At 51.3% G+C, this 26017-nt stretch overlaps 1 protein-coding gene across 1 annotated transcript in view; it reads right to left on the reverse strand.

Annotated features, from left to right (window-relative positions):
• ADCY2 (adenylate cyclase 2) overlaps window positions 1–26017 on the reverse strand; it is a 201634-nt gene that overhangs the window by 9396 nt on the left and 166221 nt on the right. The window contains exons 19-20 of the mRNA XM_077749455.1: window positions 16203–16349; window positions 862–976 (exon numbers count right to left, since the gene is read on the reverse strand). Coding sequence (XP_077605581.1) covers window positions 862–976; window positions 16203–16349 — 262 coding nt within the window. The remainder of the gene's footprint in view (window positions 1–861; window positions 977–16202; window positions 16350–26017) is intronic.

The raw sequence follows: 26017 nt of genomic DNA on the forward strand, positions 1-26017 counted from the left end.
AGTGGCCTTTACTCTCAGAGCTGAACATTCAATCAGAAAAGCTATAGCTAGTTCAGAACCTGGGGCATACGTTTGGGGCGTCTGGACATTTGTGACCCCAGGAGTGTGGGACTATTTCAACTATTCTAAGATGCCTTAATATTTTTTCATTTTTTACATTTTTGGGCTCTCCGAAGCCTGGATGCATCTTAGAGTCCATGCTAATTTCACTGGCAGCAGCTCCTGAAATAACGGCGTGGTTTACAGTCAATGGCTCCTCGCGATGGTCTAAGGCCACGCACGCGGTGGCTTGCGGGGGAGCCCAGGCAGGAGGGATGAGGCCGTGGGACTGACATCCAGCTCACGGTCCGCTTGCTAGACATAGTGCTCGCAGCTGGGTCCAACCAAAGGGTGCTCTGTTTTCTAACCTGTGCCAAGGTGCCTCAGAGGCTGCCAACTTTCCTGAGCCCGTTGGCACCCCGCTTGCCAAAATCCAGTCCTCCCGCATTCCAGACACCCTGGGAAGACTCTACTCCGGCCTGGCAAGATGGCCGACATCCCTTCCGCCCTCCCCACCCTCCCGGAAGTCTGAGCTCTTCACACATTTCCGGTGCCCCTGCTCTTACGCCACGCCCTCCGCACCCCCTCCCCCGGAAGTCTGAGCTCTTCACACATTTCCGGTGCGCCTGTTCTTACGCCACGCCCTCCGCACCCCTCCCCCGGAAGTCTGAGCTCTTCACACATTTCCGGTGCCCCTGCTCTTACGCCACGCCCTCCGCACCCCTCCCCCGGAAGTCTGAGCTCTTCACACACTTCCGGTGCCCCTGCTCCTTACGCCACGCCCTCCGCACCCCGGAAGCCAGCGCGCTTGACACAACATACCCACTCGCAGCTTGAAGTCATTGAAGGAGTGCTTGTTGATAGCGTCCAGCTTCGCCACCAGGGCAAAGGCAAACTCCACCATGGTGCCGATGTGCATGTACTGCCTCTCGGGCTCCTGAGTGGAAACACACACGGGAATGTGGGGTTAGAGGTCAGCCGGCCGGGGACCGGTCCCTGAGTCCCAAACCTGGGCTCCAGGCAGACAGCAACGCTTGAGGTAACAGGGCTGTAATGCCCGGCAGACAGGTGTGAGGGTCACCCCGCATCACAAGGAGGCCCGGGCCCCAATTCATCCTTGTGACCCCGGCGAGACCTGAGACGGCGGAAGACTCGGAACAGGACCTACGTCGTCTTAACCCAGAAAGCGCCGACAGGACCCTTTGAGAAGAGGCTGGCTTCTGGTTCTCTGCTTGCCGCGCACCCGTCTCTCCGGTTCTCGCTGGCCTCTGGCTCCGAGAGGCTGACCTCTGGTCCCCTGACGGGCTGACCAATGCGAGGGCCAGGGAAAGGTGGGGGGGGGCAGGGGAGAGAGGTGGGGTCCTTTCCTCCTCTTCCTCACTCCACACCTGCCACACAGCTCACCTGGGTTGTGGAAACACCTCTCCCCCTTTGCCCCTTTAGGGGGAGGCTGTTATGTGTCTCCCCACTCTCCCAAATTCATTACCTCCAAATCCTCAGTATTTGTATTTGCAGCTGCTTATAGCCATCATTAAAGAGGAGATTAGGACCAAATGAGGTCATTAGTATGACTAATCCAGCATGACTGGCGGCTTTCTAGAAAAGGAAGTTAACGGGGCACCTGAGTGGCTCAATTGAGTGTCCGACTTCAGCTCAGGTCATGATCTCATGGTTCGTGGGTTTGAGCCCTGCATCGGGCTCTGTGCTGACAGTTCAGAGCCTGGAGCCTGTCTTCGGATTCTGTGTCTCCCTCTCTCTCTGACCCGCCCTGCTCATGCGGTCTCTCTCTCTCTCTCTCAAAAAGAAATAAAACATTAAAAAAAAATTAAAAAAATAGAAAAAGAAGTTAACACACAGACACACACACANGTGGGTTTGAGCCCTGCATCGGGCTCTGTGCTGACAGTTCAGAGCCTGGAGCCTGTCTTCGGATTCTGTGTCTCCCTCTCTCTCTGACCCGCCCTGCTCATGCGGTCTCTCTCTCTCTCTCTCAAAAAGAAATAAAACATTAAAAAAAAATTAAAAAAATAGAAAAAGAAGTTAACACACAGACACACACACACACAGAGAAGACCATGTGAAGACACAGGGGGAAGATGGCATCTAGAAAGCGAGGACCTAGGCCTTGGGAGACACCAACCCCTTCTGCACTTGATCTCTGACCTCTAGTCTCCAGACTTGGGAGACAATGCATTTCTGTGGTTTACGGGGCCCGGGCTGTGGGGTCCTGTTACAGCAGCCCCAGCCAACAGCTGCCTGCCTCTCCTGTCCCTGGGGGACTTATCACCCTCGAGGAATAGTCATCATACACATAGAGCTGTCGGAAAGACCAGTTCGAGGCTTCCAATGAAGGTAAGTGGGAATTTCTATCCACATTTACTACTAATTTCTATTTCTGTTACTAATTTCTATTTGCTATGAATTTGTAACACCTGTTAATATTTCTTTTTGAAGGTCATTGTAAAATTTCTATTTTCGGTTATATTTTAAACAGATTCTTTATTAGTATATGCATATTATTCATAAAAGGTATTTACATGTCCTAAAGGTTCCCGCTCCCCCCATATTTAATGACTGGCTGCACCAAGAAGTGGGGTGAGATGCAGACCCAGCCCTGCCCCGCATCTGTGGCTTGCGGTCTGGGCGTCCGTCTAGAATCACTGCGGTCCTTTATCTCCCTCACTAGTCTGTGAGCTCTCCAAGGGCACAGATGATGTTCTATTCATCTGTGTCTCCACAATATGAAAGCGTCTGTTCCAGGAGAGGCACCTGAGATGTGTTTACTGAGAGACTGCATTTAGATCGCGGGTGGTGGCTGAGAGGAGATGCGTAGGAGGGAGAGCCTCATCAAGCTTTGGTGGGAGGTCAATGTCAACTGATGCTAATTTCAGAAACATATGCCCGGGGGGAGGGGGGCATTGACACACCCACTGAAGTGGGGGAAGGCTCCGAAGAAGAGGACACAGGGTATTCAGGCGGGGCAGCGGGGGACAGCCTCAGCCGGCTGGGGAAGGAAAGAGAACGTCAGTAAGGACACTGGAAACACTTGAGAGAAGAGCAGGCGAGGCGGCCCTTTGTGGAGCTCAAGTGTTCGATCCCGCAGGGGGGCCCAGCAGAGCTTGCTCAGATCGAGAGGGCTCTCGAGACGGTGAAACGGTAGGGACACGGTGACCATGGGGAGCGTTTACCAGGAGGGTGAAGACAAACAAGCTCTGAGAGTTTCAGGAGGGAGGGGGGAGCAGGACAGTGGAGACCGTGGATGGGTCCTGCATGCTGAAGGCGACAGGGAGATGGAGAAAACCAAGGTAATGGCCCAAGGAGAAAGGAAAATCACAACAGGGTTATTCACCAAAGACACAGAGTATCTTAGTAACAGGAATCAGGGAGGGCAGCACCAGGCAAGTCTCTCCATGTCGACTCTGAGGACACCGGAATCGGATCATTCTTCATCCTGGGGCCGTGTCTGCGCCCGCCCTGCAGGATGCTGAGGAGCCCCCCAGCCTCTGCCCCGAGGTGCCCCTGTCCAGGACTGACAACCCAAGATGTCCCGAGACATCGCTCAATGACCCCGAGGGGACAAGCAGCCCAGTACTGAGAACACTGCACTAAATGACATGAACATGAGCAGAGACACTGAGAACGTCCTTCCTCTCCTCAGATAAAGCCCAGCATTCTAGAGAAAAACTGATGAAATCCTTCTGTTGCTACAAATCCTCAACTTAAAAATTGTGAGAGAAAATCCAAACAATTTAAACGACTGGAACCATGAGACAGACTGCCAGCTAATGTCAGGGAAAATGGAGTTATTATTTACTTTTTCATTATGTTTTTTTTTTTTTTTAAATTTGAGAGCGAGAGAATGAGTGGGGAAGAGGGGCAGAGGGAAAGAGACAAGAGAATCTCAAGCAGTCTCCACACTCAGTGCAGAGCCCGACCCAGGGCTCGATCCCACAACCCTGGGACTGTGACCCATGCTGAAATTAAGAGTCAGACGCTCAATGACTGAGCCACCCACACATGCCACAGAATCACTGCGTGACAACAGTTCTACTTTTTTTAAAAAAAAATCTTTTTTAATGTTTTATTTACTTCTGAGAGAGAGAGAGAGAGTGCGCGAGAGAGACAGCGTGAGTACAGGAGGGTCAGAGAGAGAGGGAGACACAGAATTGGAAACAGGCTCCAGGCTCTGAGCTGTCTGTCAGCACAGAGCCCGATGGGGGACTCAAACCCACAAACCGCGAGATCATGACCTGAGCCGAAGCTGGATGCTTAACTGACTGAGACCCCCAGGCGCCCTGACAGTTCTACTCTTCTATCAGAGTTTGCTCATGTTTCTGGTCTCATGACCCACTGGGAAGGTGTGATGTGGAAGTTCATGCCCCCAGCCCTTTGGAAACATCTTGCTCCTAAACAGGAAGCGTGGGGGCGCCTGGGGAGCTCAGGTGGTTAAGCATCCAACTATTGGTTTCAGCTTGCGTGGTTCGTGGGTTTAAGCCTGGCTTTGGGCTCTGCGCTGACAGTGTGGAGCCTTTGTGGGATTCTCTCTTATCTCCCTCTCTCTCTGCCCCTCCCCTGCTCACATATACGTGCACACACACACTCTCTCTAAAACTAAATAAATAAACTTAAAAATATAAAATAAACTTGAAGCACAAACTCTTAAATCAACAGGCGGAATCCTGTGTAGTGAAGATCACAACAGCAAGGAGGGAAGATTTGCCACAGGGGGGAAATGGTTTGCTTCCTATTGAACCAAGGCAAGGCACACGAGCTTCCTTCCCTGATAAATGATCTCCCGATATGTCTCCATGCAGTGGGGCTTAAGCTGGAGGTCTTAAATGACCTCAGTGATGAATGAAGAGACTGAGTTCTGGGAGTGGGGTTTAAATCCAATGTCCATAACTCACTCGGGCTTTGCAAACCCTGGAAAAAATTATGCTCGGTCTCAAGAAAGGCTCAGTTCATTTCAAAAAGTCCTTATAACTGAGCTTTTGAAAAATATTTGATGACAGTATAAAGCAGCTCTTTCTCCCACGACCCAAATGATTTCTGTGGGACGTCTCCAAATATTTAATCGACTTCCAGGGACATGGCGATAGACCCATCGAGGGCCCCAGAACCCATTCTGCAAGCTGTTTGCTTTGGAAATTCCACCAGTGAGGAACCCCGCTTAAGTAAATGCATGTTTATGGAGGTTATTTTATAACCCAAGTGCCTGTTGGGTAAACACCGAGCTGATTGTTTTAGGCTGAAATTAACATACACCTCACCTCCTTTCTTGACTTCTCCTCTCACCTCCCTGCCCTTCCTCCACCCATCAAATATTCACTGCCCACTTGCTCTGGTGGCATCTGCCTGATGCTGAAGGTTCAGAACCGCTGCCTGGAGCTGTTCTCCCACCTCAGGCCCCTGGGAGGTCCCCGGAGATCTGTTCCTTCTCTAAAGGGAGCGTCGGCTCTCTCCTCAGTGAGCTGATTAGCAGAGCCCGAAGATGGGCTCGCACCTGGGGAGCCCCTTGAGTGTCCAGGATCTGTCGGAGGTCACCGCTGGGACTCACGATGGCAGTGTCAACCAAAACTCCAAGGCACGAAGTAATATTGGTGGAAAATGTCCTGACTGCTAGGTCATCCGTGGATCCCTCTAGACTCACTGAACTCAGATTCAGGTGGACCCTCACTGTTTCCTGCTCACCTTACTTTACAAAAAAAGTATTTTATTAAAATGCACATTAGGGGATATTCTAGCAAGCACTCCCTCACCCCCATCACGTTTGAAACCATTTCGCGTGAGAAAGTTAGTTGCCAAGCACACGGCTCACTGCAGACCCACTGACGTGGTTATGAGGGCCCGTACCAGACGTGGCCAGGTTTTCAAATATATTAAGAGGAGTAAGAAGATTGTTCGTACGAACGCTGGAACGCTGAACTCGTGCCGGCTGCTGGAAATTCTCGAACGCTCCATAGCAACAGCGCGTGCATGAAGGTATTTAATCCTCACGCTGAGTCCCATGAGGGGCTTCCCGTCTTCATTCCTACTATGCAGATGGGGAAAGGGAGGCCCTGGATGGTTAATAAGTAACTCGTGCAAGTGGCACCACCAGGCTTCACAGCCGGGGTCTGAGCCTGACACCCTGTCTTAGCCGCGTTGCCGACTCGGCCCCCTCCCCATGCGCCTCTAGAACGCGGTGGGGGCTGTGCTGTTTGCATTCGATGCATCATCCTCCTCTTCGCAACTTATCTCTGTTTCCTTCCACCTTGTTAATTTTAAAACATTTTGCACTGCGTTCATTATTGTGAGCTTCCTCGGGTAGATTTCCGTGAACTATGCACAAACGTGGACAAATAAATAAGCAGTTTTCCTTATAGTCTTGCTGGTAAAAGGTGGCAGGCGGGTTGGATGATGAGTCTAAGAGACACTCAGCTGACGGCGAGCTCTCACCAGGAATTCTTCAAGAACTATCTGCCACCCACGTGGATGGCTGAAATTGTACTATCTTGGGGCATAAGTTGTGCATCTAAAAGTGATATTATTATTCCATTTCCTACAAGGCAGCTCTTATTCTTGACTCCTCTGCGTTGCCGATGGTGTCCTCAACTGCAAATCCCTAAGTCGGAAACCTGAGCTGCTGGCAAGCCTGGCCTTCTGTGCCCCCTCCACCGCGGCCCCTCAGCCCCCAAGTCCGCCTCGCGCGGGCACGCTTCTGCCGTTCACCTCCTCCCTTATTCTCCCTGGGACCATGGTTTACACCCTGACCACACTACTTGTCCGAACGTAGGAGGTTTCTGGAATAATTGTCGGTGGCTTTTGAGTCAGGCAAAATTAGGTCCAGCCCCAGGTTCTATAATCATGAGCTGTGTGGCCTTCGCTGAGTCACTTAACTTCCCTGGGTGTCAGTTTCCTCATCGGTAATAGGACGATAACTACCTATCTCTCAGGGTTGTGGGTAAAGTGAAATGAATTGGTTAAATGGATTCAGCCTATATCCCTGGGGCTCAGGACTTACTTAGTTCTTTTATGAGGGTTTAGAGAAGCAGATCACTCTGTCTGATGTGAAAAACATCGAGGAGGAAAATGTCAGAAACATTTAGACATGCCCTCGTTTAGAACCTTCTCCCTTCGCACATCCCTGGGCATCCTACAGGGATGCATGGCTTTGACAATGACCCAAGAGTCTGACACTTCTGGTGTCTCTGAGACTCTCAGTAGACAGAGTGGATATCCATGATTTAGTTTCTTTCAGTTTGCAGCTTCCTGTTAGCAGCATGAAAGCTGGAAGAGATTTCACTCTGCTTACACTGCATCACGGCAGCTTTGGTGTTGGTACAGAAATACACGGCATGGGGCACCGCTTTTCGTTTCAGCAGAGACCTGAAGTGTTTTCTAGCTTTTCCAGTGAAGAAGACTATGGTTATTGGTTCCAAGGTGTGCGTTAGGTACCATGAACCCGGCAGCAGCAGGTCTCTGAGTGACTCCTCGCTTCTTCCATAGTCAATGTGGCACAGACCCCTGCCAGAGATCAATGTTTGTGTCCCCCCAGATTCACATATGGAAGCCTAACCCCCAGTGTGATGGCTTAGGAGGTGTGGCCTTTGCTTAGGTGATGTGGGGGGAGTCCCTCGCTAGGAGGGGCTGGGGAGAGCCGGCTTCCTCTCTCTGCCTTCCGCCGTGTGACACGCCGCGAGAAGACAGCCACGAGAACACCCGCAAGAGGGTCCTCACCAGACATCTTATCTGCTGGTGCCTTGTCTTGGACAGACCGGCCTTCGGAGCTGTGAGGCGTAAAAGTACGTTAGCTGTCACCCCGTCCACTGGGAGTTGGTTGGGGCAGCCTGGGCTGGCTGACACTGTCTCCCGCATCCCCACTGTCCACGTCACCAGCCCTGGAACTGTCTGCACGCACGCCTCTCCGGGGCCGTAAGCTCCGGGAACACTCACCACAGTGGGGAGAGCAAACGCCTGCTGGATGTCCCACTAGCTCAGTGGATTCTAGCTCAGCCGAGCTGGACACAGCACAGAGCCATTAACCTTAATCGCTGAACGCGGATGGGAAACGTTTATTCTTTGCTTTGTTGGCAACTCAGTTTTGCTAACATGCTGGGTGAGCGAGTACAGGAATCTCATGGGCTGATCGCATGGAGCCTGGGGTCCGATCCGGGGGACGGAGGGGCCAAATGAAGGAGACACACTGGTGCCATCTGCCCCGGTATCCCTGCAGGGGCACTTGGCAAGAACCAGATGGAGCTGAAGTAGTGCTTAGTAACTACCCTCAACCTGCAACCCCGGGTCCGCTGTTGAATTTGTTTGGATATAATAAAATAAAAGGAAATGCTAAATTCATTTTTGCGTGATTTCAAAATCAAGGAATTTTTACATACAACAAATACAATAATTAAATAGATTAAAAGGAGAGTAAGGATTTATAAAATCTTCAAAAGCACCAGTGCTCATTCCAGGGTGAAGAATAAAATCTCCCTGCCATCTCCCGCTTGTCTTCCCTCCCCTGTTTTTTCGGGAACAACGAATTATTTCTCGTCAAAGTGTTGCCCGCAATGGGTATCCATCTACAAGAGACTGAATGAGAGCTCGTGGTCTGGCTTCTCACAGCACATAGAATGAAAGCATGAATCTGGATGAAAAGTTTTCATTCCTGTATTTGGGTTTCGACTTGTTTAAGTTCTTAATGATAGTTTATTTGAAAAAGATCCAAAGCGGGGCGCCTGGGGGGCTCAGTCAGTTAAGCGTCTGACTTCGGCTCAGGTCATGATCACACGGTTCGTGGGTTCGAGCCCTGCGTCGGGCTCTGTGCTAACAGCTATCTCAGAGCCTGGAGCTGCTTCAGATTCTGTGTCTCCCTCTCTCTCTGCCCCTCCCCTGCTCATGCTCTGTCTCTCTCAAAAATAAAAACATTAAAAAAAATTAAAAAAAATTTAAAAAAAGTTCAGAAGCATTTATATAATGGTTGAGAGCAGAGAAACCCTGGTCATTGACCAGGGCATGAAGGATGGTCTTCGTATAGCACAGAGCCCCTCAGAGGTCAAGGAGGTGAGGCGCCAAGTGCAGCAGAGGGAATGGGGGAATAGGGAGTCGTGCAGAGTGTGGCCATCTGAGCACACGCCCACGTCTAAACGGAGTAGCTGCTTCTGTGTCCCAGCTGAGGACCACTGTCATCAGGGATGAAGATCAAGGCGGACCATCTACCAACTTTGAGGAGAAGTTGGAAATGATCATTGTTTAGTGAGATGTCTTTGTTCTAAAACAAAAACTCTGTAAGTCAAGAAAAACATACTTGTAACCACAATTTGCTCTCGGGGCTTACAGCACCAAGGCCGTGGTGTGGAACAAGCAGGAGGCTTTGCGCCTGTGTCGCCTGCAAGCAGGTGAGGTCCCAGCAGCGAGGCCGGGGGGGNGACGCTGACTTGTCAGGCGCGTGTCCACGGACTCACGCGTGGGGCCAGCACGCCAGCCTGTTCAAGCTCTGATGTTTCATTTTTCTGACAGATGCCTTTTAAACACAACAATCAGTTGCGATGCATAATGCAACCGACCACCTCATCATGTTGCCTTTCAGCTTAAAATTGGAACGTACTGTTTCATTTAAAAAATACAAACGAAGCAAAACAAAGGCAGGCGTTAAGCCCTGCTCTGACTAGGTGTTGACAGGCTGCTGTGCCTGGTTTCCCAGCGGGGAAGTTACGCTGCTCCCCCGGGAGAAAATGAGGCGGTAATTACAAATGAGAGCTCGATTTCAAAAGGCTTTTACCCAGATAACTTTGCCCCTTTTTGGACTTAACAAAAGCACATTAATCCTTGACAAAGCCAATATAGTTTGCACATCAAACGTCTCTTGTTGCCAAACTAAATATTTGGCCAAATGATACACAGAAAGGTGTTTTGGCTTACAACTAGAAAAACAAGTAGGTAGGTTACAAAAGGCAGAAGAGATGTTCATTTCTTACAAGAATAAAATATCTACATTGCTATTTATCAAGTGTGTTATCCCTCCTCACCACAATCAAACGTAATACGTAATGTACCTTCCCTGTTGATGACTTTCACTGCGCTTCAAAATATTTCTAGAATGACCTTACCAGTATCTAATTAATGCCCGAAATAGAAATAGCTCATATTGAGTAAACTCTCTGCATGGACATGATGATATATCATATTGCATTTATGTCCGAAACCCTTATATCTGTTCTATCGGAGGGAGCGGTGGTATCAATATGCAAAAGAGTGTACAAGTCACAACTGTATTATTACGGCTATTAGCATTTTTATTACCTACCTACCTTGGCCAAGGAGTATTTTGCATATTAATGCAGGCTTCCCAGCAGCCTTATGAAATGGGCCTGCTCCCCATTTTATATAAGGTCCCTGGAGCGCAGAAAGCTCAGCTACTACCCTAAGTCATGAGTGGTCTCACTTGAAAGCCACGCTCTTTTCCACTCGACCACATTGACAGCGGTGACTGGTAAGAAGTCGGGAAGCAGCTCAAAGGTGGCGAAGAGGGCCAGGTTGGGGGCTGCGGTTGATGAAGGCAGGAGGGGCGGCGCAGGTGGGGTAGGAAAGGTGCGCTAAGGTCAGGCGGGAAGCAGCAGTGAGTGAACGGCACACACGTGAACGTGGTGCGGGACGGCTGGTGACGGCGCTGACGAGGCAGCAGCAGGGACGGCTCTGGACCGGCAGGTGAGCCCTGCCCCAGGGCTGGCGCCCGGGTCTGTCGCTGCTTGTTCTCTCCGTGACCTTGGGCAAGTTACTTCACTGCTGTGCCTCAGTTTCTCCTTCTCCATCTGTGTGTGTGTGGGGGGTGTCTCTCAGGCCTGTCAAAAGTAGACTCAGGAGGCAGTTTGCAAGTGTTCGAAAACGTCAGCGGGAGAACGGAGAGGGTCTGGATCGGGAGTGGCAGTTCTGTGAAACAGGGAAGGGAGCCAAGCGCTGTTCTGGGACATTAGGTGGGCACATCTCCAACCTCTGCCAATGAACCCCTGTCATAGCCATACACACCGCCCCCTGCTGGCGGCTTTGGGGAACACCGCCCAAGACATGGCGGAGAGATGATGGACAGGAAACACATTTTACAAGAAAGCGAAAAATGATACACTGCTCGTGGGAGGAAGGGAGATGGGATCTAGACACAGGAGGTCAGAGGAGGTCAGATCAGGGTGCAGGACAAGCCTCTGTGAAAGTCAGAGCCTTGCCTCTGTGGACGGTGTCTTCAGTAAATGACCGAGAGAAGCAGTGGAAACGGGAAGAAGATGAGCTTGTTAGAAACGGCTGTCCCTGGAAAGCTGGAAAGGGAGGCCCGGCCCAACGGTCAGGGCGGCAGATGATGGTGTGGCAGGGGCTGACTACGCAGAGGGGGTGGATGCAGACCCCTGGCTGAGAGGTGGGTCAGGGAAAGAACATGGACAGCGTCCCAAAGAGAGGGACCATGGACAGGTGACAGACAAAGGGACTTCTAGGTGAAGGGGACCATCAGCTCTACCAGACGCTGCAGACAGGACTTCAAGAATGAGCGCTCGGGGCACACAGCCTGACTGGGGTTTTGGAATGTGGAAGTGCTTCCTGATCTTCAAGGGTGGGATTTCTGTTGTTGGTACTGGGGAGGGTCAGGGAGGAAGGGGAAAGTGAAAGATAAATGTGGATGAGGGCGATCGGGACCCACAGAGTGTGCCTGAGGAAAAGGAGAGACATTGGCTGAGGACATTCAACCAATGTCTGGAGGAGGCAGAGTCAGGGAAGACAGGCAGACACGTCAGACTTTACTGGACAAGCAAGGGTGTGCCCACACCACACGCTGAATGGGTCTTCATGAGCTGCGTCTCTGAAAATCTCCGCTCTATGCCCCGCCAAGGCATGAGTAAGTGGCTAAGGTCTGGACTTAAGAGGAGACCAGCTGGAGAGGCCTCAGAATCAGGGCTGGGATGACAGGAGGCGAGTGAGGCACTCCCCTCAGGCACAGGATTTAAGGAGGCACCAAAAAGCTCAACAGTCATGATCAATGACATCTCAGTGCAGTATTTTAAAAATTAATGCAGAAAAATCCAGAATGAAAGTATCAAAATTTTAAACAAAGTATGTGGAGTGAACTGATTCCCAACCAAAATTCCTGTCTTGAAGTCTTAAAACCATCCCCACCAAGATCTCTTCCTTCCTTCCTCCCTCCCTCCCTCCCTTCCTTCCTTCTTCCCTTCCTTCCTTCCCTTCCTTCTTCCCTTCCCTTCCTTCTTCTCTTCCTTCTTCCCTTCCTTCTTCCCTTCCCTTCCTTCTTCCCTTCTCTTTCTTCTTCCCTCCCCTCCCCTCCCCTCCCCTCCTACCTACCTACCATGTGAGGCACAGTAAGAAGGGGGCCGCCTACAAGCAGGAAGAGATGTATCCTGCAGAAACTTGACCTGGGACATCCAGCTTCTAGAACTGTGAGAAAATAAATGTCTGCTCTTTGAGCCACTTGGCCTGCGGTGTTCTGTCATGGCGGCCCTCGCTGCCTGGGACAGCTAAGTTCCGACAGCACTACGCTGAACACCTTAGAGCCTGAAGCGAAAGGAGAAAGCTCCCTTCCTACACACAAGATTTTGTGTTCCTTTTTTAATGGTTAACTTTTCCCATAACACTAACGGTGTTAAAAGGGTATATGTTTGCTTCCATTAAAGCCAGGAAAATAAAATTATCATGAATTCTGTTGTTGGTGTAATTAGGGTACTTAATATTAAAATACTGTTACACATTTTCATACGTATATATTCCAATTCTCCAATAGTTTTTCAGCACTTTCATGTTCTGTCAATAAAAATCCAACCACTAAAAATATACACTTCCATTTGCATACAGCGACCCATTCTTCCTTTGGCCTCTGGCACCGAGATGTTTGGGAAGGACGCTGCTCAGAACCCAAGACAAGATTCTTCTAAGGTTTCCCTTCCTGCCATTTTACTTTTCCTTATCACTAAAGTGATGTCCACCCATCACTTTACAACAAAGAAATAACCTGGAAGCCAAAACCCAAGGAGAAGAGCAAGTGGAAAACAGCTTACCCCATTCGCTTGGAAAAGCACTAGCATTAACGTGGGAGTCAGGTGGTTGGCGTTCTAGTCTCTGCGCATGAGTATTGAGGAAAAAGAGCAGAAAGAGCTGTGTTTCGCATGTGGCTGTCCCCATGTCCCTCTCTCACTCCATCCGGTCTGTGGGAGGTGTGGGAGAGGGCACACAGCCTGCAGGCTCAGCCCTCTCTTTCTTGGGGGGAGTCGGCCTGCCTACAGCAAGCTGTGCTCTGGTAAGTTCTGTACCTCGGATGCACCCACCTCTGCCTCAGAGCAAATCTGTGCTGGTGCCACCAGGGAGCCCACTGCCCTAGAAGGGGGGGGGGGGTCTGGTTTATTGAACTACAAGCTACACAAGCATATCTACACACAAACCTCCACATACAAACACACAGAAACAAAACCCAACGTAACAGAAACCCCCTCAAACTTACAGGTAACTGAAGATACTCAATTTTGCTCAAACCACCCTTACAACCAAATGTCTAAGTGGTCAGCTTGGTTTTTAACCACATCGATTATTGTTTTTAGAGTTCATTTCTTTTGAGAGAGAGCACAAGCAGGGGAGGGGCAGAGAGAAAAGGGGGGAGAGAATCCCAAGCAGGCTCCATGCTGTCAGCGCAGAGCCTGACATGGAGCTGATCTCACATGATCTCATGAGATCATGACCTGAGCTGAAACCAAAAGCCAGACACTTGACCAACTGAGTCACCCAGGCGCCCCATGACAACACTGTGCTTTTATTTTTATTATTTTCTTAATAGTTATTTTTAAAAGAGAGTGACAGAGTGTGAGCAGGGCAGGGGCAGAGAGAGGGGGGGTGACAGATGCTGAAGCAGGCTCCAGGCTCTGAGTTGTCAGCACAGAGCTTGACGTGGGGCTCGAACCCATGAACCATGAGATCATGACCTGAGCCGAAGTCAGACACTCAACTGACTGAGCCACCCAGCTGCCCTGACCACACTGTTTTTATTTATTTTATTTATTAAAAAATTCTTTTTAATATTTATTTATTTTGAGAGACACAGAGAGCAGAGGAGAGACAGAGAGAGAGGGAGAGAGATAATCCCAGGCAGGCTCCAGGCTCTGAGCTATCAGCGCAGAGCCCAATGTGGGGCTTGAACTCACAAACCATGAGATGACGACCAAGCTGANTATACGCTCCGCAAAGAGTGTGTCCTTGGAAGGAGTTGTAGCATCAGGATATACTTCCAATTAGCATGAATTACCTTTTAATCTGCTATGGAAGGAACCAGGATAAATTATGATGCAAGTGATAATAGTCTCAAATAAATTTCCCAACTCTGTGTTTAAAAGGCCAAACACAAAAGTACGATTCAGTGAGGGAGGTCTCTGCACAGTGCAGGTGATTTATGACCAATTATAGTGCTGAGAATGGGTTTTTGCCTCTGAGCTCTAGATGTAAAGGGAATAATCATCTAGGCTGGCTCTCCCCATCAGCTCTGACCCTAATACTTCTTGTCGCAGTTTCTGGTACCGGTTACCAGCTTCCTACTGGCCCCCTCCCCATCCAAGTGCATTAGGACTTGGGTTGGGATGGAGAAAATGTAAAAATAAGAGCAGAAGCTGTAGGAAAGAGAAAGAAGGGGTGAGAGAGGAAGGGAAGGAAACTCTGGAAGGTTCTATATCTGCTCATGAGGACAACGGCACCCACTGATGACCGGGAGTATCTTCTTGACCCTTGGTTGGCGCACCTGCTTTCAGAGGGGGTTCTTTCAAGATTCTATGTCAGAGTGTCTAAGGCAGATTAGCAAATCCCTGTACCTTGTATCCATGAGCCAGCCCAACCCAAAGTAGCCCTGCTACTCACCCACCCGTACTGGGGAGCATTTATTTCACTGAGGGGCAGCTGTAGCCAATATGCAACTGTTTCTCACTAGGAACATGGTGTAACAGGGGGAAGCTCTAGTTGCCATTACTTTGCCATAGTCTTTTATTTAAATTTTTTTTTTTTTTTACATTTTATTTATTTTTCGAGAGACAGAGAAAGACAGAGCATGAGCAGGGAAGGGCAGATAGAGGGAGACATAGAATCTGAAACAGGCTCCAGGCTCTGAGCTGTCAGCACAGAGCCTGACACGGGGCTCGAACCCAAAACCATGAGATCATGACCTGAGCCGAAGTCGGCAGCTCAACCGACTGAGCCACCCAGGCGCCCCTACTTTGCCATAGCCTTGAGTCAATCTCGTGGTGACAGTGGTGATCACAGAGAAATGCACAGGTCACACAAGACATTTAGAAGGTTGGCCTAAAACCATCATGTTACATACATAATGACATCACAGTATTTCGAAGTTCCATGAATCATGATGAACCTATGTTCATGGATGTCAAGTTTGCTCTATGTTCCTTGATATTTATAAGAATGATGTAGCAGCAACACCCTTAAAACCACTGGTGTGTCTGTTCTTATCAGTAAACAAAACACGTTATTCTCTATGCAGGCAGAATATTGAGAAGTGAAAAATGACACCTATTTCAAATTACGAAATATATACTTTGTCCCTTCTAAAATATATTATCCCTCACACATACTGCTTTTTCAATAATCGAGCATGTCATTCCTGCACAGTTCAAGCTGATATCTGACCTTGGAGTATGCCAAGATAGACATGCCAATAATCTACTATGATAAATACATTCATTACTTCTTTTTCTATCAACCGATAGGCAAGTGTTTTCCTTGGAGTTCATGCCTTTTGAGAAAATTCACCAGCGCACTGGAAAGACATTTTATTGATATCAATTTTGGTCCTTGTTCCTAGGGAACATACTATCTCACAAATAAAATATATTATCTCTCCAAAATGGGTCAAGGACCATAATAGAGCAACAGGGCTTAATTTCTAGCCAGCCACCAGAAATTACACCAAGAGACATTTTAAGATATGCCACAAGATCGGACTAACTTCAAACGGAATGGCCACAAGAATGCCGCAGTGGGCAGGGCCCACCCTTGCCTATGAAGCTTAATCTTAAGTACCTACATCATCAAAGTCGGCGATGANGCAAGATCGGACTAACTTCAAATGGAATGGCCACAAGAATGCCGCAGTGTGGGGCAGGGCCCACCCTTGCCTATGAAGCTTAATCTTAAGTACCTACATCATCAAAGTCGGCGATGATCTCATTCAGGAGCCGAAGGCATTCCAAGCCCTCCTTGTTCACATCTGACTCTGTGTAGAACTCCTTGAAATCCGGAATGGAGGCGAACATGACGCAGACGCAGTCATAGGACTGGTGGTATAAGTCCTGCCCGGGATGAAAGGAAGAGCTGAGCACTAGGAACCTTTCTAAACAAACACACTTTTAGGACAAGCGTTTCGTTGGTAAAGGAATCACTTAGCGGCCCCCTCCACGTGCCCCAAACCAGCCCCTAGCCCATTCCAGACACCATTGACAGCAGGCGAGGACTTCTAAGGAGCAGGATGCAGGCTCTGAATCCTCCACAGTGTCTCCACTGCCACTACCAGCCAGGAGGAGGTGTCCTTCCGCCAAAACTTCGTTGCCATCGCTGCCTTCAACAATCATGAGAGATCACAGACTTCTGGCTTCAGAAAGAAATCTCCTTTGAACAACTGAAGGCCAACAAAATGATCTCCCAAACTACTATATTGTCCTAAAATGACCTGTTATGGCTACATCCTTTGCATCGAGGTTTCTATGCCTATTTTTCTTTAGTGTCTCCTGAGACGAGCCGATGACACTCATCAAGTTACCTTTTAATTTCCCCAGAAAGAACCCTTGACGCTCCCTGGGTTACTTATTCATATGGAATCAAACTCCAACGCTATTTATTCAAGATAGGCTTTTGTTGTTAAATATAAAGAAGCTCATAGTTCTTCATCCATAGACGTGAATAAAATTACAATGTCTTCTAAATACAATTTTAAGGTGTTTCCATGGTTTTTTCAACATACAGTGAAACTTTCAAATTCAATGAAGGTTTCAGAAAGGAAGGGCTATTATGTGGGCAGAGGGCTGGTCCTGGGTATGAGGATCTGCCCCCCACTGCTGCTGGCTCATCAGGGGCCTCAGGTGGCAGACACGGGCAGGAAGGCCAGGTGCCATGGTGGGTGCAGTGCACCATGGTGGGTGCAGGGAAACACTCCCTCCACCAGGAAATGCAAGGAGAGTTCTGTCAAACAAGATGGCCGACCTCAACGTGGATGGAAGAATGTAAGCGGCTGGTGCTTCCTGTGTGCCTGGCAGGGAGAGGAAATCCACTCTGCATGAACATTACGGTGAGCTCCGCTCTCGGGGGCACCCAGATGAATCCCTCGGCTGGGAGAGAGCCCTTGGACAGCACTGTAACTCGCAGCTTTGGTGGCCTCTCCAAAGAACCATTCTTCCCCCACTGAGGTCTCCTAACAAACACATCAGGACAATGGCGACCCATGGAAGGCCATAACCACTTCTTGGAAAAGCTAGACTCAAGTCAGCTTCCTGTTCTCAGGGCCAGCCACCCCGTAATGCCTTCTGCTACTGCCTCACAATCTCTACAGACACGTGAACAACAGAATCAAGGTTTTGCTTTTCTACTCTGCTCTCAATATGGTTGTGGTGCTGGCCCACTGTGCAGACCTGTCTTTGAGAAGTTGTTGTTGTGAATATTCTATATCCTGGGAAGACAACCTGTGGTACAGGTGACAGCCAAGCTTTGGGTCCTGCTGATTCTAAGCCAGGAAGTAGGAAGTCAGGGTTCAGGGAGACACAATCTCCTAGAAGCCCGTTCTAGTTAAATATGCCAATTTATAAGAGAAGTATAAACGTCACAGACTTCCCTATTATTTTTTAACTTTATTCATTTATTTTTGAGGTGGGGAGGGACAGAGAGAGAGAGAGAGAGAGGGAGAGAGAGAGAGGAATCTCAAGCAGGCTCAGTGTGGTCAGCACCAAGCCCAGTGTGGGGCTTGAACTCAGGAACTGTGAGATTATGGCCTGAGCCAAAATCAAGAGTTGGGAGGCTTGACTGACTGAGTCACCAGGTGCCCCACATACTCCCCTGTTCTTCTTACTTTTTTTTTTAAAAATTTTTGAGAGAGAGGGACAGAGAGACAGAGTATGAGCAGGGGAGGGGTAGAGAGAGAGGGAGACACAGAATCTGAAGCAGGCTCCAGGCTCTGAGCTGGCAGCACGGAACCTGACACAGGGCTCAAACCCACAAACCGTGAGATCATGACCTGAGCTGAAGTCGGACGCTTAACCGACTGAGCCACCCTGGCGCCCCTTCCCTGTTCTTAAGGAAAAGGGGTACATATGGCAAGACAAGAAAATACTGTCTATAACCTCCGTGTCCCCACTGTCTGTGGACACTGGCCAGGGTGACCGTGTGGGCAACAATGATAGAAGTAAGCTTGGTAGTGGTCAGCACTGACTCGGAACCTGCTGCCTGACCGGGGCCCCCTGAACACTCCACAGGAATTAACTTGCCCTTGACTATGATCCTATGAGCCTGGCACTATTACTTCAACATACAGATGAGGAGACCGAGGCAGAGGGTGTTACAGTACTTGGCCAAGCTCGCAGTTACCAAGTCTGATGCAGAGCTCACTCTTACAGATGCTACACTTTACCTTGAACCTGCATCTCCTGATGACCACAGCCTGTGCAGCCTAGGTTCAGGGGCAGCGTGGGCCTCGCACCACGGGCAGGTCATGTGGCTTTACCTTTCTCCTTTCCCCAGGGGTCCTTGAGGGTGTGCAGGAATGGGAGACAATGGAGTTGCCAGACTGGACCGGCTAGCAGTTCGGATGAGGGTCCATTTTAACTGCACTGTTTTTAACTAATAAAATAAGGTTTTTTATTGGAAGGGGCCTGATGTGTTATCTCCTTCCGCTGTCCTCAAACAGGAATGCACGGGACAGTCGCCAATGGGTTTTCCGGCCCTGGGGTGGGCTCCAAGCATGCGCATCAGTTTTGAAAAGCCGCACGAGTTATTCTGCTGTGAAGCCTACGTTAGGAGCCATGGGCTAAGTGAGAAAAGAGGTCAGGGGATCTGCGTGACACGCTGAGGCTCCCAGCTGGGCTCAGGGCCAGGATGAATCTCGTGGGCCTTGTCGGGCCCTCGGCCGGTGGGGAGTGCTGCTGGGGGCTTGGGCTGCAAACTGCTCACCCACTCTCTCTGTAGATTAGTCACCTGGAGCCTTCGGAGAAACACAAGGATGCGCGTGGGTCTCTGGACCCCCAGTCCCTGATTCAGGCTCAAAGGCTATTCTTGAGAAACGGGGAAACTTCACCCATGGGAAGTTTCATAAATTCTCTGGAGCCGGTGAAACGTGCAAGGCTTAGAGCCATACCCTAAACTCAGGTCTTTGGGTTGGGCTTGGGGCCAGAGTAGACCACAAGCTGATTGGTTGATGGCCTGAACCTACCTCATGTTTCCAGAGGATCTGGGTGTGGGGGTGGGGCAAGACTTTCAGGAGTGTGTGCGGAATTTAAGGTCTAGAATGGGTGACTCTTGTTGGGCCCGCTGCTGCTAGAAAGTATGACTGAGCTTTGGACTTGGAAATGAGCTGAGGTGTCATTTGTGAAAAAATAATCACAAAGCGACTGCATCTCTGTGCCCACTGTCCCTTTTAGTTTGCTGAGTGAGACTCGTTCCTCTCCAACCCAGCCCGCCCCTGGACGAAGACTTGGGGCAGCCCTGTGACCCTTCCTGTCATTCTCAGGTGACACGGGTCCTCTTGTCGGTAACTAAAGCACCCGGCTCAACGAGTGGTCGAAACCCGGAACCTAGCTGGACTCGGGGCTCTTCCCCTTCCCCAGCAGGGCCTGCGGGGAGGGGTGTGCAGCGTGGGGGAGGGGCACGGCTGCTTCTACACTCTCTACTCACGCTTCTCCTTCCCCCCCTGCCCACTTCCTTAGCCAGGCTTTCCAAACACCCAGGGGTGCAGTGCAGGGAGAGAAGCATGTGACGGAGCAGGAAAGCACTCCACTGCCTGCCTCATGCTCCCTGGGCACTCACACCTGGGACGGGGCCATGGGTGACCGGAAGACTCCCTGTCACTTCCTCCATCATGGGACACCCTGCCCGAGGTTCCCTTGCTGGGGACGATACGCTCCCTCCTCCTTGTGACCGTCTCTGCCCCGGGCTCTCTGGCTATTGTTGGGGCCTGTTCACCCGTCCAGGGGGCTTTGTCAAACAGCATTTGATGCCAACTGAGATCAGATTGGTCCCTGAGCAACGTTCAGCACCCTCTGCCCTGACAGTCCCATTACATTCCCCACCCGCAGCCCCAGCTCTCTTGGCTCAGACACTTCCATCAGCCCCTTCCGTGCATTTTCCACTTGTCAGGGACCTGCTTGTCACCTGTGTCCCCCAGAGGCAGGTGTTCCCCAGGACCGCTCAGCAGCACAAGCACAGGGCACGCTCACCAGGCTGAGTGGTCCTGACCATTCACAAGGCTAGAGGGGGTGGGAAGATCCCTGGGGGACTTCTGTCTCGCTACGTCCTCCCCAGCACCCCTCTTCCAGCCCCCTGCCCATTCCTATGCTCCCTGCGAGGGAAGGGTGGAGAATCCAGCAACCGGTTTTCCAAGGAAGCACTTAATTTTTTTTTTTTTTTTAGTGTTTTATTTCTAGGAGAGAGAGAGAGAGAGCGTGAGCAGGGGAGGGTCAGAGAGAGAGGGAGTCACAGACTGAAACAGGCTCCAGGCTCTGAGCTGGCAGTCAGCACAGAGCCCGACGCGGGGCTCGAACCCACGAACCGCGAGATCATGACCTAAGCGAAAGTCGGACGCTTAACCGACTAAGCCACCCAGGCGCCCCTCCAAGGAAGCACTTGTAAATGAGCGAGCGGCTTAGTGCCCCCTTTGGAACACGGGAGCCCATCTCTGTGTCAGAGGCTGAAATTCACTTTAGCATCTGGTGTGCGCTTGTGCGTGCGCACGTATGCACGCACAAAAACACACACACCTCCTGGGGGCTGCCGTGTGCCAGGCTTCCTGCCACATGTAAGGACCCAGAGATGAACAACACAAGCCCTGTCCCTAAGGAGTTGGAGTCCAGCTGGAGGGAGCAAGCAAATAAAGAGAGCGTGAGAAGGTGTGATCGCCGCCGCTTACGTCCAGGCGTGGACAGGTCGGCTCCATGAGCCCCAGAAAATGTTCAGAACTGCCACTAGCACTCAGTTTTTAAACTCCCACGAGTGCTCTCTCCTCAGGGTTCATTCTGTAGCAAGGAGGACTTCCTACCGCCCTCATTCCCCCCCCGAGGTGACCTATGTGCTCACCATTGAGCATCCTTTCCCCAGTTTTCATCTAATTCCTAACTTACTCCGGGGGGTTGAGTACTTCGAAAGCACGAAGGCAGCTCTGGAACTGGCGGTGGCGAGCCTGACTGCGAGGAACAGGGCCGAGGCGGCTGTCTGGAGGTGGCGGGGTCACGGCGAGGAAGGCAGGTACAGTCTGCCCGCCCGGTGAATCCCCGCAGACCCACGCTGACATCTGTGTCCTGTTTTGATCGAGCCTCGGTTCTCCCGCGGTGTGGCAGCCTGGCTCGGAATCACACGCCATCCTTCCCACCTGGCCACTCGGCAGAGGGCAGATTCAGTGACACAGTGTCGTCTTTTCAGCAAGTGATGGAAGCTAGCTTTGATGTCTGCTCAAGAGGCATCTCGAAACGCTGCTGCTGCAACGGGGTGGTTTCAAGGGCTCAGGCGCACAGAGCCCTCTCCCTGAGCTTGCACGGCCTCTCGCCTGCATCTGGCCAAGACCCCTCAGCAGCTGCAGGGGAAAACTGCAGACGTTCTAAGCGAAGCAAATGCCCCTGAGGGAAGGAAGAGGAGCCTAGAGCACCCGCGTTGGCTCTGCCCACACCCCCGGAGCACAGGCGGAGTGAACAGGGCGTCATGGACATCAAAGCTTTTCGGGACTGTCATTGTGATTAAATCATTATTTGCTTCCAAAAGGAAATTCATTTCCTCTGAACAGCCACGTGGTGGGGTGGAGAATCAGAGAGAGGTGGAAGGCTCTTTGTTAACATCAGTCCTGGCTCGGGTCACGTGTCCTGTTCCCAAAGACTGTTCCAGAAAGCCGTGCACTGGGAACGTTGATGGTGGGCTCCTGTCCACCCCAAGTTCTCAAAGTAACCCCAGGTCTTGGAAGGCGTGGGTGCCCAGCCCTCCCCACCGGAGGAGGAGCCGGGAAAGCACAACTGCTGGATCCAAGGGCAAAATCATTACCCTGAGGTCTGTTCTCCATTCTCTTCAGGCCCCGTAATGGGAGGGGGAGATGGCTTCCTTGAAGCTATTAAGAAGTTCCAGTGGGCAGTGACTCCAGTTTTGCATAAATCTGGGATCTTTGCTTAAAAGATATCTAAAGTTGAGTTTTGACTGCAGGCCAGGCATTGCTCTAAAAGCTTTTCTTTTTTTTTTTTTTANACGCTTAACCGACTGAGACTGAGCCACCCAGGCGCCCCTCTAAGAGCTTTTCATGAATTATTGCTCTTAACTTTCATAAGGGACTCTTGAGAGGATGGAGACCTGAGGTCCCGCGGCTCAGAAGTGCCAGGGCTGGGACCGAACCTTTGAACCCAGCCACTGAGCAGGGCCTGGCAGGTGCTGGAGAGCTGGCCGCGGGTCACATAAAGCAGGGTCAGCATGCTTCCCTTCCCTTCCAGAGGCCTCGCTCTTGGGTGCAGGGCTCTCTCTTGGTCCCCAGTGTCAGCCATCCTGTGCTGCATGTGGTCTGGGACCCAGCAGATAAGGCCCCGCTGCAGGGGACTGTGTGTCTTAAAATGGCTGGAACTCCTCTTCAGGAAGCCTCAGGGTGAGAAAGGGCTCACGCAGTGGGTGTCTACTTGGCCCTGACCCTGGACGTCCTTGACGACATCCATGCTCTTGAATAGTACACGAGCCATCACTGCATAGCCGCAGAAGTCCAAACGTCAGCCTGGCTGGCCTGGGACAAAGAGGCTGGGATTATCCATGTCTGGTTGGGGAATGAATGGCTTGTTCTGCTCGAGGAAGGTCAGTCAGGGACACAGGGGTCTGATCGGGACGGGAGAAGGTGGCCAGCTAGGCTGTGGGGAGATCAGAAGGACAGGCCAGGAGCTGGCTATGGCTTATGCACTCAAAGGAGTCTCCTTATAGTAACCTTGCTAGGACTTTTTGGGGAAAAAAACCCCAAAAGCGTAATCATCCCTTCCTGAGAATCACCGTGGAGGCACTCAGAACTGGTAGCCAGCGGATTAGTGATTCTCTCTCTTGTTCAGCCCTGTGCTGCGAGCTCCGTTTTGCATTCCAGGATTTTCCCCATGAAGATCACCACCAGCAGAATCTCCTACATGCACTGTTTGAGGTCCAGCAACCGCACAGCAAAACCTTCCCTGCTCAGTGCGCTGCCTTGGAGTAGCCAGGCAGGGCTGGGCCCCCCTGACGATGCGCTGCCCCGTGGGGGCCCCTGAAATTGTTTAATCCTCAAGACTCAGGGCAGCTGCTTGTAGAGTCCCCTCACCGCTCCGTATTTAACCCAACCGACGAAAACTGGCAGCAAACTATGGAAAGCTACTACCAAGGGCAGTTGTGTGTCTGACTAGCAGCTACATGGAATGAAGCGGTCATTTCAGGGACTGTCTCACTGGTCCGATGTCCCCGATTTAAGAGTCAGTGTGTAGCGCTTTATCCTCCTGAGCACACGTCTAACAGTGCGTGGGGATCGCGGGACCCTGAGTGAAGACCAAAGAGCCCTAACGGGGCTGCTGTGGCGCCTGGGGCTGTCTGCGGCCATGAGTTTGAAAGTCTCTGGAACTTGACTTTGAAAGCACATGTTCACGTTCCTCCAGGGCTGCCAGCTGCCTGGTCCAGGCTCTGTCTCCTGCAGGCAGGGATAAGCCGTCCTCCAGAGCTACTGCTGTGAGCCAGGGAGGACTTCATGCCCCGCAGGCTCCAAGTACACACAGGGATGAACTGGCCTTGGATGAGACCCCCCAGCCCCCCACTAGGAGCTCGCCTTCTCTGACAAAGCACAGACCTGGTTCCATGTCCATGTGCTGACTCCCACTTTGTCCCCAAAGAGCTCCCCACCTGCCTGTGCAGAGGGGTGGGCGCCAGAGCCAGGACTCACACCCACTGGGCCACGCTGCCCCCACCACAGTGCTTTCCCTGGGGAGCCCACCTGGTCGGTGAAGGCTACAGAAGACTCTTTGCGTGTCCTGTTCTTAAAATGGCCGCACTGATGAGACTTGAAGGGACAGGTCACCCCTCTCTTGGGAGCACGTGAGAGTTGTGCTAAGTGATGCGGCACGCAGTAGGGCCACTCAGGAGACAGGCGAGTAAACGTCAGCGGCCGGCACAGGGATCTCCCTGCCAGCTGGGTCCCACCTGTGTGGACGTGGGACTCCGTGTCTGGCAATGTCCAATGTCCACCTCACCTGGAGGGCCACTCAGGTGATGCAATGTGTAGACCCCCCCACCCCCCCATCAATGCACCTGCAAAGTCAGTCACCATTCTTTCCCCTTTATGAGTGGGGAGACGGGGCTCAGCCCGGGGACGGAGCTGGGCAAGTCCACTGACAGAGTCTAGGTGTGAACCTGAGTCAAGCCCACGCCACCCATCACTAGGTTTCTGTTCCTGACCCACCCTGCCATTCCTTACAGTTTCCAAGAGGCAACTGGATTCAGACGTTTGCTTAGAATAAGTCAGACCGGGAAGGACGAACAGAGAATCCACTGATTTCCCCCAAGTCCAGGGATATGTCAGGGGACGTCAGGAAGGGTCTGCAAGGGGAAAGGGCTGATGCCACTGGCTTGTGCAGGGCTTGAACTAGACACTCCTCCAGCCAGAACATTTTCACTCTTCCCATGACCCCCGTCCATCAGCATCCATCCCGCAGCTAGTTTCTAGCTCTTTCTTTCCAGTTTCAGAAGCCACCTCCTCACAGTGGCGGCCCGTCTGGACTCCCACGTGCGCACTGCCAGTGTGCCTGGGGACATGAGGATGCAGGCCCCCTCTGGGTGACAGGGCCACCTCTGTCTCGTTCGTCTCCTGTCCAGGCCCAGCACCAGCCTGGCCGCAGGGCAGGAGCAATAGTAGGCACAGGGAATGTATGAGCTGAGCTGACCGCCAGGCACACAGACATAAAGAATAAAGAGGCTCTTCTGTTGCTCCCGAAGGCAGATGGTCCCTTCCTAACAGCCACAGGGATTTCGTTATCTGTGGCCAGCAGGTAGGCAGGCGGCTGAAGGTGTAGAGACTTCAGGGAAGAGCGGGAGAAACAGAAACGTGAGCACGCCACAGTCCCCCAGGCCTGCCGCGGGACCCTGAGTGGCGCGCATGCCCAGCTCGCGTCCAGCAGGACGGAGGTAACATCTGGCACCTCCCTCCCTCCCTGGGCCTTTCTAGCCAATGTCAACGTTAAATGCGCCATGGAAAATACTGTTCGGGCCTGGTCATTTGAGATCGTTCGTACTCTAGCGTCATCAAGGCTGAGCTTCTCTGTGAGCAAGTTCATGCATCTGTTGAGTTTCTAGATCCCTCATCTGCTCCCCATCCTCCCTGAACACCTCCCAATAAACACAGGGGCTGCACCTCCTCTCCACGCCCAACAGGGGCCGGGCGCTCAAGTACGTGCTCCTCACCGTAGATACATCTGCTGGCTCCTGGAAGTTAGGCGTATTAAAGAACTTGATGACATCTCATTTCATAAGCTGTTTCTACGTTACAGCGACCCCCCTGTCTTTCCCATCCTAGTTAAATATCCATTCGTTTAGACGCTCCAAGAAATCCCCATTTCCATCCACTCAAGAAAGCGGACTCTGGTCTTTGGCCTGCTCTTGTGTGGATAACTTCTAACTTCTGTCTCCTATCTTCGAAATTCCAAGGCCCTTTTATGGCATCCAGAGATGTTTCGAGCAATGAAACAGTGGGCGTATGGCGTGCATGCCTGCCCCTTGATTCGGTCTCTATGGCGTGCTGGTA

The sequence above is a fragment of the Crocuta crocuta genome, unplaced genomic scaffold (genome assembly GCF_008692635.1).
Source record: "Crocuta crocuta isolate KB4526 unplaced genomic scaffold, BGI_CrCroc_1.0 scaffold89, whole genome shotgun sequence".
NCBI lineage: Eukaryota > Metazoa > Chordata > Mammalia > Carnivora > Hyaenidae > Crocuta > Crocuta crocuta.